Source organism: Spinacia oleracea, chromosome 3 (assembly GCF_020520425.1).
Source record: "Spinacia oleracea cultivar Varoflay chromosome 3, BTI_SOV_V1, whole genome shotgun sequence".
In the NCBI taxonomy this organism is placed as follows: Eukaryota; Viridiplantae; Streptophyta; class Magnoliopsida; order Caryophyllales; family Amaranthaceae; genus Spinacia; species Spinacia oleracea.
This window is the reverse complement of record NC_079489.1, coordinates 158,614,677-158,629,194: the sequence shown is the minus strand read 5'-3', so window position 1 is coordinate 158,629,194 and position 14,518 is coordinate 158,614,677. Positions and strand designations below refer to the sequence as shown.

The window sequence follows — 14,518 nt, the reverse complement described above, 5'->3', positions numbered from 1 at the left end:
TTCCAAAAATTGGCTGTGTCACGTGACCTATAAAGATGGCTGTGCGCCGGGCCGTGTTTTTTTCGTGCCCGTGCCGTCAGGCCTCAAATCGGGCCCGGCCCACAACCATCTTTAGTGACATAGTGGTACACTTGTTAGTTCCGCAACTAAGCGTAGAGCCGTAGAGTACTCCGTAATTCTTTTACATTACTCCCTCCCTCCCGTCTTCCCCTTATCGTACATGAATGTCTCTATTTGGAATCGGGATTGTGATTCTCACCATGTCTCTCTTCACACATTACTATTTAATTATAGATAAATCTATCAAAAGCGAGTGTTAATCAAAGATTATAGGTTCATCTCTTATTAGAGATAATTGTTCTTAAAAATGAAGGGACAATTGGAGTTAAAAACGTTTCATAACATGCGGCGTCATACCATGGCTTTTCTTTGAGTTTTAATAATACACTGATAAGAATCATAAGATGATATACTTATAGAAAAAGTCCATATTTTGAGTAATATCACCGGCAATGGAAGGTTTCTTGAACGATTTTCAACATCATTGTAGATGTGGAGAATGATGTTTCGAAGTTCGAGTGGATCTTTTGTCACCACTGTTTCCGGGAGGCAAATCAAGTAGCAGACTTTATGGCCTATCATGACCATAATTACCCTACCATGCATTATTGACTTAACTCTTGTAATGATTTGTTCTCTTATATCATCCGAAAGGATGAGTTAGACTGGTCTTATGTTAGGCACTAAACTAGTTTTTATTTCCTTGAAAGAAGATAAAAAGTTAATGTTTGAAGAGGCCTAAAGTATGAAGTTAAGCTCATTCAACACTCTTAACTCTAATAACTGGTTTAAGCCGACCCATTTACAAACCAATCAAGCCAATTCAAACTTTTAGTCAATCCAAATAGTTCAAGTGTGGCTCTGTTTAGAAGCTTTCCTTTACAAGAAAAGCACTAATGGTACCCTGAGTAGCCAAATACTTGTATACAAATACAGTACTAATTACTGCAAAATGTGAAAGGGACTGCAAATCTGAACTCTTGAAGTTCTGTTGAATTTTCACTATTTCTGTATAAGTAGTGTACAACCAACTTACAGTTACAAACATGTGTTTGTTACAAGTCATACAACATCATCTTTGAATTGAATTGAATTGAATTGAAACAGATGACACAAGCATGAGAAATAGTAAATTTTAGTGTGTTTATTGACAGGATTGTGCAACTATTCCAAAACTTGGACATGAACAAACCCATCAAGGCTAATCACAGAGCTGAAGTCAAGACCCTGCCGAAAGACAACGAGGTTCAACATGTTTGCTTTGCATCAAGAGTACTCGGTGGATTTTCGGGCACATCTTCGAACCCTCCTGTTCAATACCCGAGTCAGCTAACTAAACCAAGTAAAATTCCGCAATTTGGATTATACACCTAAGTGCACAATAAGCAACACTCATTGAGCATCTAATGAACATGGAGTATGATTTCAATGTACATGTACAAGTGGAATATTTGAACTATTTGTTCTGTGGATTTGAACTATATGTTCCTTTACTATGTGTTCTTTGCGTATGAACAATATGTTCTTTGTACTTGAACTATATGTTCATTTAAAAACAGGGTGTATAAACCATATTTTGGTAAAATTCAGCTAATTTTAACATGTCAAATTGGGGGATTATGAGAGAAAGGGACTGTGATCAGAGTTACAAACTTGTTATAAGCCGGATTGTCATGCTGGAAGAGTTGAGCAGCCTCGGGATTTGCGGGACTTGAAGGATTCGGGTCAGTTAGAAGGGACTGCAGTAAAACACATATGTCGTTCACCAAGCCATAAACAAAACAAAGAAGCAGTCAAGCAGCACGTACAAGGCGAATATCAGGACAATAGTGTACCTGTATAGATGTCAAGATTGTAGCTACATTGTGGCAGGGTGACCAAGCATCCTGAATGATGTCCATGCACAATGTACCGTCGTGATAAACTGTGCAACATTACAAAAGGTTTCAACATAATCCCTTGTTGGGTTTTAACTTTTAAGTGTAGTAATCTATCAACACTCAACAGGCAATGTTATAAGATGGTAGTACATTATATAATTACTTCATAGTTCATACACCTGTAGCATTGGACAACACTTACAAATACGGACTAACATCAGAAATCAACCATTAGATAGCAAGATGAACCGAAGACTGATTAGTCTGAGACTCGGAGGGCTAAAATTTTAATCGACAAACGCTCTATTCTCTTCACCTAGTCTGGTCTAGTGCGATTTTCCTAGTTTCTGGTCTTTTGCTTTTTTTGGTCTAATCTGGTCTTAACTTTTCTGGTGTTGTCTAGTAGAGTAATATATAATCCCATTTCTTGTTCATTTGATCCCTCAGCTTCCCATTTCTTGTTGATTTGAGCCCTCCTAGCTGAGATGATGTTACACAATCAAATTCAATCTAACTTCATAATTTTCGAATGCTAGATGATCTTGTAACCTTAAAAGTCTATTGAACTTGTAGTCCCCCAATTCCCTTGTAAGCTTAAAACTAGTTAAAAGTCTCTTAAAAGTACAATGCACAACTATTCTAGTCCCCCAATTCTCCTATAAGCTTAAAACTAGTTAAAAGTACATTGCACAACTATTCTATTCCCCAATTCTTCTATAAGCTTAAAAGTCTATTAAACTTGTACTCCCCCAATTCCCTATGTAAGCTTAAAACTAGTTAAAAGTCTATTAAAAGTACATTGCACAACTATTCTATTTCCCCAATTCTTCTATAAGCTTAAAACTAGATAAAAGTACATTGCACAACTATTCTATTCCCCCAGTTCTCCTATAAGCTTATAACTAGTTAAAAGTACATTGCACAACTATTACAAGCTTAAAGTCTATTAAACTTGTACTCCCCCAATTCCCTTTGTAAGCTTAAAACTAGTTAAAAGTCTATTAAAAGTACATTGCACAACTATTCTATTTCCCCAATTCTCCTATAAGCTTAAAACTAGTTAAAAGTACATTGCACAACTATTCTATTCCCCCAATTCTCCTATAAGCTTAAAACTAGTTAAAAGTACATTGCACAACTATTCTATTCCCCAATTCTCCTATAAGCTTAAAAGTCTATTAAACTTGTACTCCCCCAATTCCCTTTGTAAGCTTAAAACTAGTTAAAATTCTATTAAAAGTACATTGCACAACTATTCTATTTCCCCAATTCTTCTATAAGCTTAAAACTAGTTAAAAATACATTGCACAACTATTCTATTTCCCAATTCTTCTATAAGTTTAAAACTAGTTAAAAGTACATTGCACAACTATTCTATTCCCCCAATTCTCCTATAAGCTTATAACTAGTTAAAAGTCTATTAAAGATTCATTGCACAACTCTTGTACTTCCTTCAAATTTTCATTAAAACCGCATTTCGAGGTCATACACAACATCATAAATGGTCATACACAACATCATAACTAAGACATGTTAACTATTAAGCAATAATGCATTGATATTTCGAGCAAACAAATAGAGTTACAGTTACAAAATTAGTTAAGTGGTGAAATAATACGAAATGGAGGTAGAAAATTACCATTAGGATGAAAAATATCCGAGGTAAAACGAACTCGAGGAGGCTTTTCTGGGTAATTATCAGTAAATGTCAACCTTAGACTAAAAACACCACCTGCAAAATATTACTCCATTACTAAAAAGAAGATCAACAACAACAAAATTAAACCAAGATCAATCTTAGACTAAAAACACCACCTGCAAAATTGCTCCGTTACTAAAAAGATCAAGAACAACAACAAAATTAAAATTAAACCAAGATCCGGGGTTCGAATCCCGATGAGCAAAGATCAATAATACCTTCCCAAGGGGTTTCATCAGGGCCAAAAATGGTGGCACTCCAAACAAACAGATTTTCATCTGACATTGGACTTGCGCTACAACCCTGTTAACATTCAATCAAATTAAACCCCATTTTAATTAATTCTAAATATACTCGATTAACTAATTAATTAATTAACAAAATAATTGTAATTGAAGACGTACTTCAGGGGGTTCGTTGATGATGGATTTGAGATCAGACATAAGACGAAGCTGAGATGAGGAAGAAGAAGACGCCATGGATGAATCAAAACAGTTATTCCCTCTTTAATTGACTTGACCTTTTTCTTGATTTGGGTATTGTGTGATTTTGTGGGATTGATTGAGATCTAACGCAACTATCAGGAAATTGAATAAGAACAAAAAAAAGGGGTGAAAATGACAGAAAGAAATAGGATAAGATTTGGAATTGGAAGTGGGGAATGGAATCAATCAATCAATGGGGGGTGGATGGATTATTTTCAGACAGGAGAAGAAGAAGAGGAGGAATCAAAGGAAAGATTATGATTTCTTTTCTTTGATATCCTCCTTTCTTTCTCTCTCTTCCAAATTTTACAACTTATGAAATGAATGCCCTATACTCGAAGTTTTCTAAATGTAAATGGGCTTGTATCTAAATGGATACAACTCAAGTCCGCCTAATACAAACATTGTTTTTAATAATACTCCCTCCGTATTTATTTAAGAGATACACTTGTCTTTTCCGGCCGTATTTATTTAAGAGATACACTTACCATTTTTAGTAACTTATCAACCTCACCATCTAATTAAATAATATATTTAATTTACTCCATCACCCACCATCCTATTAAACAAATAATTTCATAAACCCACCCCACCTCCCACCCCCTTAAATGACATGGTTCCCACTTGTTTAATTATTAAAATATTTACTCAACCCCACTTACTTTATTATTTTATTTCATTCAATTATTCTTCTTAATACCCGTGCCCGACCAAGTGTATCTCTTAAATAAATACGGAGGGAGTAACAAAGAGCATTTAATTCGCAAATGACTCGTATTTGTACTGCTAAGTAGTACTCCCTCCGTCCCTTATTACTCGCACCGTTTTGACTGGACATACTTATCAATGAATAATTTTGACCACCAATATTTTTAACTACATATTATAAAAACTTATAAAATATTAATATTATAAAAATATATATTAAGTTGAATCCAACAATATATTATATACTAAAATTTGTTTTCATATACTTAGAATAAAATAGGGTCAAAGTGAATTATGTGATTAGTGCAAAAAGTCAAAACGGTGCGAGTATTAAGGGATAGAGGGAGTATATTCGTAAAAAAAGTAGCGTATTGGTGGATCTATGCAACATCTACATTCATCATTACCAATAAGAATCATTTGCGTCCATTTTAGATATCAACCACTTTTTGCATAGACTTTTTCTTTGATAATCGATGCGATTTGACTAGAGTTTGGCATGTGCCGGGTTGTGTAGCCCTGGTGCCTGAAATGAGCCATGGAAAAGTTGTGTCAGGCCGGTTCTTTCCATGCTAGTGGGTCACTTTACTAATTTTAAATTTTTTTGGTAAATTGGTTAAAATAGACATGTTGATGTATGGGTCGGTCGTCTGTAATCGTACCAAGCTTTTAAAATAATGTTCGTTCGTGCACCATAGCCCATTGGCGTGCCTTTTCTGTTGTGTTGAATTCACAACGAGCTCCTACTGTGTCAGATTAATTTCGTACCGGGTTCGGCAGCCCGTGTACCGGCCATGCCACTGCCATCTCCTAGTTTAGTGGTCTAGCGTACTTTTTTTTCACCATAAAAGTTACTCTTTCCGTTTTATGAAGTGTTTGGTTTGTAACAAAATGTTTTCCTGAAAAAGGATTTTCTTCTTTCTAATCATTTTTCGTTGTTTTTATGGCAAGAGGTGTACAACAACTTCCAACAATTCTCTTAATGGTGTAAGAAATTTTCCAATTGAAAGGAAATTGAAATCACTTTTCCTCCTTACCTTCTCCGTCTCTCTTTTTATCAATATTCATCCATCTACTCCTATTTTTCTTTTTCCTATGAATTTTTTGAAGGAACCAAACAAAAAGAAACCCAGTATTGTATGGTATTGTGTTTTCTTAAAAAATCAATTTAAATTGAAAATATTTTCGTCCAACCAAACAGAGTCATTTGAACCCATCAAAAGATCAAATAAACCATTCATAATAAAGCTTGTGTGTTGAGGCCATAGCCCAAGGGAGAATATACATAGTATGTCCCTTCCAAGCATTTGCATATGGTCCTTTGGCTTTGGGCCTAGGGCCTTTTGGTTTGTTGGCTTTCAATTCATGCTAAGAATATGCTCAACCATGAACTAACACAATCTCATATCGGTGTTTATACCAATTGCTTGTTTGGTTCAGTGGTGATTGAGGCCGAACTTGGTAGAAATAATCCGTGTTCAATCCCCCGCAACGACAATTGGAAGGGACTGAAACATATCCACCCAGAACTCGCCCCGAATCCGAATAAGCCCTAAGGGTAAACCGGGTGCTACCAACAAAAAAAATCTATATTGGTGTTTACTAACACAATCCAAGCCTAACCCATACCATCTTGGCAATAATATAAGTTAGGCTATTTTAAATTTGTACCCCTTAAGTATCTGTGTTAAGTTTCAGTCGCTTCTCTTCCTCGATCTACATAGGAATTAGTGCTCTAATACGTTCGGGAAATTATACAAGTGAAATGAGCATGTATAACACATTTTAATTACATGACCACTAATGTGCCTACGAAAACCTGATTCATAACTAATTGTCCTATCAAGTTATGTAGATAATTTTGATAACTAATTTTAATAACTTGGGGGACCGCACACGTTAGCGTGCTTTTAACAACTAGTTTGGTAAAAAACGGTGTACCATATCCTTCAAATTTGAACAGTTTCAAAACCAGAAAGGTTAGAGGTTCACATGTTTCTCGCGTATCCCATGGGTATTCGGCGGGTATATTAGGTGTTTATAACCATCAAAGTCATTCCTCGCCTTTAATTTACCAGGTATTGGGTTTTCATATTCCAAACTTCTTTATATGACCATCCATCAGACCAATTTCTCAAAATTTTAGGAGTTTTCGAGACCAGTCTGAAATCTCCAAATTTAATAAAAAAAACGGTGTAACTTCAAATTATTTTAAAAGGTAAAGGGTCCCATTAGCAAGAAAGCTTGTTGTGTGTTGTATCACTCTCCAATTGGCCTTATGCTTTGGCCACACTCTAGTCTGTATTTTGGTAAAGCTGGATTTTAGCAGTTGAGAATAAATCTTTTGGTTTGTTAAGTCGTTTTTAACATCAGTGTGTACAGTGCAGGTACAGTAGTACAATGTTACAAACTATTCACTATCACGACACTTCACTTGTATGATTGTATCAATCAATGGAGAAAGTTATACATAAATTATGGGATAAAAGATTTGATTAAATATCTGTTTAGCTAAAAAAAATATGACTGATATTAATTTATTTGAACTTATCTTTGCCGAAAAAACTTATATTTGTTAAACAAAACTTATATGTTTGTTAATTTGTGTGAAAGAAACTTATTTTGCTAAAATGAACTTATTTGAATCTTATAGGAGTTTATTTAAGAGTGATTTACGAAAATAAGGCTCTTTTGAAACTTATTATCCATCTACGTCGGAATGATACTCATTTACCAAACTATCGCCCATGTAAGAATGGAACGACCTTCATTTTCTTTTTTTAAAAAAAATATTCAGACCAAAACCGCTATCTCACCAGTAAAAACACCATCCAGATAGCGGTTTACCTTCAACATACCAATCCCTCAATTTTACTAGTATACTTTGTTAATCCAGAGCAAACAAAACCATTAACTTAAACCAATAAATTACTGGTATAAATTATCTCAGATAACGGTTTTGATCGGGAAAATAAAACGGAATAACTTATCCCGACCCTACATGGACGGTAGTTTAGTAAATAAACTAGTTTAGGGCCCGTGCAATGCACGGCTACTACTAAAACAATTTATTATTTTAATAGTAACTAAAAGACTTGTGATATTAGAAAAACATGAAAGTAAAAATGATATATGAAAAAGTATAAATTCAAAGTTGTGTAAAAAAAATATTCAAATGAACTTAATTTGCATATTACTATACAAAGTTAAAAATTATAGTCGTTTACTTGTATGTAGAACGATCTAACATCGTACGTTAACCAAACCCGAATGACTCAAGACTCATTTTCGAAAAGACCCGAGCATAACCGAATTAGTCAAATACAACATATTTTGAATTGAGTAAAATCTTGATAAATAAACTTATATGTTAGTCTACTTACCATGTATTATTATTTTAATTAACATTCTTACTTACCGGTTACCATGTATTATATTATTAATAGTAGACTAACATTAGAAGTTCATTTATCAATATTTTTTATATTTCTTATCAGATTAAAAAGTTATACTAATTCATAAATAAAATTATATCATAAAGGACAAAATAATATTGATTTAGCTTTCCTCCAATAATATATTATGCAGTACACATCTATGGTAATTAAAATACATTTTTATCTTTGTTTCCTAAAAAAACGTAATGTAATTTATTTATTTTAAAGTAAAAAAATAAAAAAATATTTTGGCGGGAAAAAATCACACTAGGAAATGAAACGTGGCATTCCTGGTGTCTCTTTTAGTATATAGTAATAGATTTCATTCCGATACAGAATGATAAAAAAGTTTTAGAATAGCCGTATTTTCGTAAACCGTTCTTTATTTAAACTTATTAACTTATTTTGCTGAAATAAGTCAAAATAAATCGAACAAACCTACCCTAATTTTTTCCTACTTATATCCTCTTACACTACCCATTTACTGCTACCCTTCATTTCTATAAACCCATCAAAAATTTGGCATATTTGGAACTTATATACATACCTCATTTTGGAATTTGTCCTTTAATTCTTAATATCCTTCTTCATCCTTTCTCTCTTCCTCTATTGGGGAATGGTTGCCCGTTTCACCATGGCTCTACTCCTCACAATGTCACTCGTCTCGATTTTCCTTTTCTTATCCACCATTATCGAAGGTAACGTACGTTTCGAGTTCAGTTGTCACCTTACTAGCTAGTTTATTCAAATTATAGCATTAACCATGACTATATATTAATTTAATCTTGACAAACTTTTTACTTTTTAGGCAGACTGCTTTTAACGGTTACACTTACACATGATGATTCAAGCTCCGTTCTACCCCAAGTAAGAATCACACGGGTAATATTAATATTAAAAACTTTATATGACGTTTTTTTTACGTATAAGAACAACAGTTGTACTTTTTAATCAAATAGTTACACATTATGATTATGATTGTAGTTATAATTTTTAATCGAATAATTGTATTTTTTTTTAATGTTGACATCAGCGATTTTATGCAGATAACGAAAGAAGAGAATGAAATGAAGCTACGAGGGCGTGAGATAGGATCAAGGCCACCAAAATGTGAAGGAAGGTGCAAATCTTGTGGTCATTGTGAAGCAATTCAAGTGCCTACAATTCCTGTTACAGTCTCAAAAATTGAGTATAAGCCTATCACTTGGAAATGCAAATGTGGCACCTCTCTCTTTAATCCTTAATTAACAACCTTAATTTTATAGTAATTGATTAGGTTTTTCTATCTTTTTTTTTTGTTTTGAGAGAATTATGTTTTTCTGTCTTGTTCTCTCTTTGTTTTGGTGCAAATGTGTGTTTGTAATTAATTAAGGGTAGCATATTAATGATGTATTAATGATGTGTTTTTTTTTTTTGACATCGGCCATATTAATGATGTCATTAGTCAATAAATGCAAGAATTTTAAAGACATGCTATTTTTGGAATTTGCAATATGTGTTTTTAATTCTTTTGTTATAGTAATGACCTAATGGGAAAATTTTCAGTAAATAGTTAAATTGGTACTCCTTAATAAAAAGCACCTATGTTTTTAACCTGATTATTTTTGGTACTATTAGGGTGCTTATCTCTATTATATAAGTGAAGAGGTGAGTTTATTTTATTAAATCCACTTTTGTATTACTAAAAATACCCTCCGGACTTATAGAATAGAGAATGCAATGACAACCTACATAATAGGAAAAGCCCAAAGAAGAATTTATTTAATCTAGCCCCTTAAATAAATTATTACCATTTTAATCAATCTGTTTATATGCGTTCGACTATATCTAACTTATATGTTTATTATATTCGCACGCATCACATTTATATTATTCCGTATATTTTTTTACATGTTATTTCAGGTTTAAATGTCACAACATAAATTTGTTTCTTATATTCGCACGAATCGCGTGCATATAAGACTAGTATACCATATCACATCAGGTTCTACCTAGGGTGTTCATGAAAAATCACCGCAAACAGCACATAAAAACCGAATGAACTAAACAGTAAAACCGAAAAAAGTAACATAAACCAATACTACTAATTTACATACAAATTCATTTTCATTGACAACTATCTAGACCGACTACCAAACGTGTTATAAAGAGTAAAACTACATAAAATGTGGACAGAATAAAATTTGATTTAGGGTTTGAATAATTATGTTTTTTTAATTCTATAATAAAATTAAAGAAACAAAAGGGAGGAATTTCTTTTCAATGTATGAAAGTTAAGTTACAAACCTAATATGCTGCAACCCTTGGTCCTCCAAGGATCTGGAAAATGATAGTGTCAGTGTTTACACGATTCAATGCTTAATGTCCTATAACCCTAAATTATTTAGGTATGGACCACAATCTATTTGATATTCCATCCGTATTTTATTAAGTGGTAAAAATTTGGAGTTTCAACTACGCATTCATATACTCCCTAATTGATTTAGGTTATTTTTTGATGTTTTACTTTCACCACAAGATTCGCAAGACCTTAAATTACCAATAAGGAACTTATTGTATTTTTGTGTGTCAGCACCCGATATCAACTAGCTTAGTTGGTAAAATTTTGAAAGCTAGTAGCCTAGTACCCAAGACTTGGTAAGAGATTTCGGTGTTTCGCCTATATCTCATGGGTCCACGGGAGGCAGGTTGAGTGCTTAGTACCACCCAATTCGCCTCTTAAAAGAGATTTTATATCCTTTTATTTTTAAGGGTACCCATTGTGTTGAATCAATGTCATTCTGGGCCTTTTAGGTCTCAACTAGTAGGGTTTTAAGGTTTCAATGTTCCAATAAGTGGATTTTTTTATGAATCCAAACTTCCTTTTATGAAACATTTCCCAAAATTTCAAGAGTTATTGAGACCGGGTACCGAAACCCTCAAATTTGGTTAAAAAATCCCATGTACTTTTATAAACTTTTGAATAGTTTGGTCTTTCAATTTGGTCCCGGAAACCTTCAATTTTGCATAATTTAAACTTTTTCGAACCCGGAAAGGTTAGAGGTACTTGAAAGTTGGAAGGGTGAACAAACTGTGTTACAAGAGACCTCTTAGCCCCGGAGGCCGATGACTAACATGATTTGCTGGGTACAAATCAAAAAATGTCAATCTTCAACCTATTTTAACCTTCCATTTTTTACCAAAAAAATGCACATAGAAGTTACAAAACATAGGTTTGTTTGGGTCAATCTAGGTTGGGATCCAAATAAAGATGGTTGTGGCCCAGCCCGGCTCGAGGCCCAACCCGACACGAAAAAAGCACGGCTCGGCACGGGCACAAAATCGTGGGTCAAGCCTGGGCCAATTTTTTGGGAAAGGCACGACAAGGCACAACACGACTCAACCCGAGACGAAAAAAGCACGCTAATTTTAGTAAAATTAGGCTTAGACGCGACGGCCCACCCCAGCCCAAAAGCTTGGGTCCTGTTTGAACTTTTCAGCCCGACCCGACACGAAAGGCCCAGCCCGTTTAGGCCTGCGGCCATCCAAATACCAATTCAGAAGCAGCAACTACGCGGGTAATGCTAGAAACCTTAAACTCATAACTCAGAAGTAGCTAATATATGAGAAATCCAAAGGATTATACAAAGTACGAAGCTTAAGGTTATCGAACTCCTGCTCTGACCTCATAAAAATACCATGGTTTATGTGCATAAATGAAGCATGTGTTTTTGAAGGTGAATTGAAAGGGAGCTCAAGTAAAAAACAAAACCATAATACTCTGAATGCAAAACTCTGTTTTATATCCCATATTCAGACACTCAGACAGGTATATGGTCCTTGGCTCCTTGCACATTATTAGGGACTGAATTCTAAACTGAATATTACAAAAATTAATTCCTGCTGGTCAATGCATTTGACACTTCTAATCCTACTAAAACAGAGGGCAATCCAATTTGCCGGACCGGACTGGTTGCAGATATCAGAAAACAACAAATGGAAAAACGAGTTTAAAAGAAATGCTGATTTCAAGCAGACTCGTCCACAGAGAAGAGAGTAAATCAGCACAAAGAACATAAATCTATCATTCTCAGTTTAAACTTCTGATAAGCACATAATGCTTTCTTTGACATGAAATTAACTTCAGACTCCTGACAGTAACAGAAATATGAACCCCACAAATCACCCTCCCTACCCATCATAAAATTTTGATCGCGTACCTAAGAGGCTTGTGTCCATTTCCGATGGAGCCAAAGATTTATCTGCTCTTTTGGCTGTGTGATGTAATGGACTAAGTCAAAATGGCTCTTAAAACCTCTTCGCTTCTTTTCCATGAATTAGAAGATGATCGTCCTGTTTTCGTCGCGTTATCGCTTTTGGGTCAATTGGAAACATCCTCTCTGCAAATTGCAGGGGTAAGATTGCGTATACCCGACCCCCCCCCTTACCCCGCTTCTTGCCGGGAGCCTTTTTGAGGCAATGGGGTAATGATAATGATAATGATGACGTACCTAAGAGGCTAAGAAGAACAAGCAGAGAATTTTGTCATCCCAAACTAAAATGCAAAACAAAACTCCTTAGGACCTTACAAGCTCCAAAACCCAAAATTCACACAACACTTGGCCATACAATCAAAGGGCAAAGAGCTGCACCAACTGCAGGTCATTACCATTTGAAAGGATACATGGTCTTATGTAATCTTTAATCAGTCCATAGCAGATCTCTCAAATACAATACCTCGATAACAAGTCCTTAGAACTATCTATCTATCACTCTTCTCTTACTCTTTTACTGGTTTCTTCCATAATCTCAATCTCTTCAAAATTATCTAAGGAAAAAAATTGGTAAAGGGCCTTTAAACACTATGCTTCTGACTCCAAAAGGAACTACCCCAACAAAATATATAAGCTCTTGGAAGTTGGAAAATAAAACAGATTAACAGAACAGCTCTTTAAAATCTTGACAAAGCATTAGATTGTAATCTGCTTCCTACTTCTGTTTGACATATTGAACTAATAGATAGAGAATGTTTTCCATCTCTTCATGAGCTACATAGTAGAAATAGCTTCTTACTTATCCCAAATGTCGTTCAAATTAAAGACCGCTAATGCAAATATACCCCAAAAGACTACCCTGCACTACCATATTCTGAAATACCTAAGAGAGACCCAATCAAAAGCATAACCCCCAAATTAGAACTCCTCATAATCTTAATTGTGCATAGTCAAAGCAGACCACACACAGTACTTGTCATAATCCAGCAAAAAACAAAGAAAAAACCTTATATTAGTTCTTCTTCTAAATAAACAAGAGAATTTTGATTTTGCAACTTAAGATAAAGGGGAGCACAAGAAAACTTCAATGAAGCAAATTATTTTGACAATCAACTAGTGTTAATTTGTGACAGAATGTTGGGGCAAGAAAGGTGTTGGGACTTGGGAGATCAGACTTCTGAGAAGATGATAAGAGGACAAGAAGGTGGTTCTGCAGTGAGGACTGAGGAGTAAGAATGAGTGAATGAAGAAGGGTGCAGTGTTTTATATAGGACACATACAAATATTATCGAAAAGCTAAGGGAAACCAGGTAAAAAATAAGTTCCATTCAAATAGGGAAAGAGCTCCTCGGGAAACACTTTGGAGAGAAGCTCCAAAATGGTGTTATTCCTTTTCGTCTTCCCTCCCTAGAACCAACTGTCGCTTCTTGGGAAAATATTTATCCTCTTTGGGAACCCTAAACACTTCCAGAAGCTTGGCCAAACAAGGTCTTAGTTATTTTAACTCCCACTTAGGTTGACAGTAGGCAGAGTTTTGAGCATGGTCACTTAATAGTTATAGTTTGTAGTTTTGTTAACTAGTAGTCTGGTTCTGTGAGGAAATAAAACAATGCAAGGATTATGTGTATGTGCTCATAAGGTGCCACAAGTCTACAATCCACACGGGCGATTTGGCGAAGGATAGGGATAGGGAGATAAGAGGGTGTGATGAAAGATAGGGGTAAAATTATCTTTTCCTCCCATCCTTAATTCCTTATACTATCTCCTCTCAGCCTCCATGTATTTATTTTGGTGGGATAAGAGGTAATTTATCCCTACCCCTATCCGGCTATCCCCTTTTATCCCCATCCTCCTAAACAGACATATCATTTCTCTTATACCTATTATGTTATCCCTACCCCTACCCCTTACCCTACATACCCCCCAAAGGTATTATATATACCTAAGAGGCTAAGACATGGGATCAAAACCCATCTACATTACTGTGTTTTTTTAC

At 34.8% G+C, this 14,518-nt stretch overlaps 2 protein-coding genes across 3 annotated transcripts; one reads left to right on the top strand and one right to left on the bottom strand.

Annotated features, from left to right (window-relative positions):
* Positions 1-1,033: 1,033 nt before the first annotated feature.
* LOC110791616 (ubiquitin-conjugating enzyme E2 2) lies at positions 1,034-4,459 on the bottom strand. Its single transcript, XM_021996379.2, has 6 exons — positions 4,044-4,459; positions 3,858-3,942; positions 3,580-3,672; positions 1,896-1,984; positions 1,714-1,799; positions 1,034-1,369 (listed from the first exon to the last, which is right to left on the bottom strand). The coding sequence occupies exons 1-6, from the start codon at positions 4,116-4,118 to the stop codon at positions 1,327-1,329; spliced, it is 471 nt and encodes a 156-aa protein (XP_021852071.1). The 5' UTR covers positions 4,119-4,459; the 3' UTR covers positions 1,034-1,326.
* A 4,300-nt stretch (positions 4,460-8,759) lies between these two features.
* On the top strand, positions 8,760-9,738 carry LOC110791609 (EPIDERMAL PATTERNING FACTOR-like protein 2). 2 transcript variants are annotated; one of them, XM_021996363.2, is made up of 3 exons: positions 8,760-8,967; positions 9,078-9,136; positions 9,316-9,738. In XM_021996363.2, exons 1-3 carry the CDS (start codon positions 8,886-8,888, stop codon positions 9,511-9,513), a joined length of 339 nt encoding a protein of 112 aa, XP_021852055.1. In that variant the 5' UTR covers positions 8,760-8,885; the 3' UTR covers positions 9,514-9,738. The 2 variants fall into 2 exon arrangements, with proteins under 2 accessions (XP_021852055.1, XP_056695890.1); XM_056839912.1 differs by having other exon boundaries at positions 9,078-9,151.
* The last annotated feature ends 4,780 nt before the right edge of the window (positions 9,739-14,518 follow it).

Coding starts and splice junctions, on each gene's coding strand:
- LOC110791609 (XM_056839912.1), top strand. CDS start 8,886: ATGGTTGCCCGTTTCACCATGGCTCTACTCCTCACAATGTCACTCGTC. Junction 8,968..9,077: donor CTTATCCACCATTATCGAAG/GTAACGTACGTT, acceptor TTTACTTTTTAG/GCAGACTGCTTTTAACGGTT. Junction 9,152..9,315: donor CCCAAGTAAGAATCACACGG/GTAATATTAATA, acceptor GATTTTATGCAG/ATAACGAAAGAAGAGAATGA.
- LOC110791616 (XM_021996379.2), bottom strand. CDS start 4,118: ATGGCGTCTTCTTCTTCCTCATCTCAGCTTCGTCTTATGTCTGATCTC. Junction 3,943..4,043: donor TCATCAACGAACCCCCTGAA/GTACGTCTTCAA, acceptor GAATGTTAACAG/GGTTGTAGCGCAAGTCCAAT. Junction 1,985..3,579: donor GGATATTTTTCATCCTAATG/GTAATTTTCTAC, acceptor AATGTTGCACAG/TTTATCACGACGGTACATTG.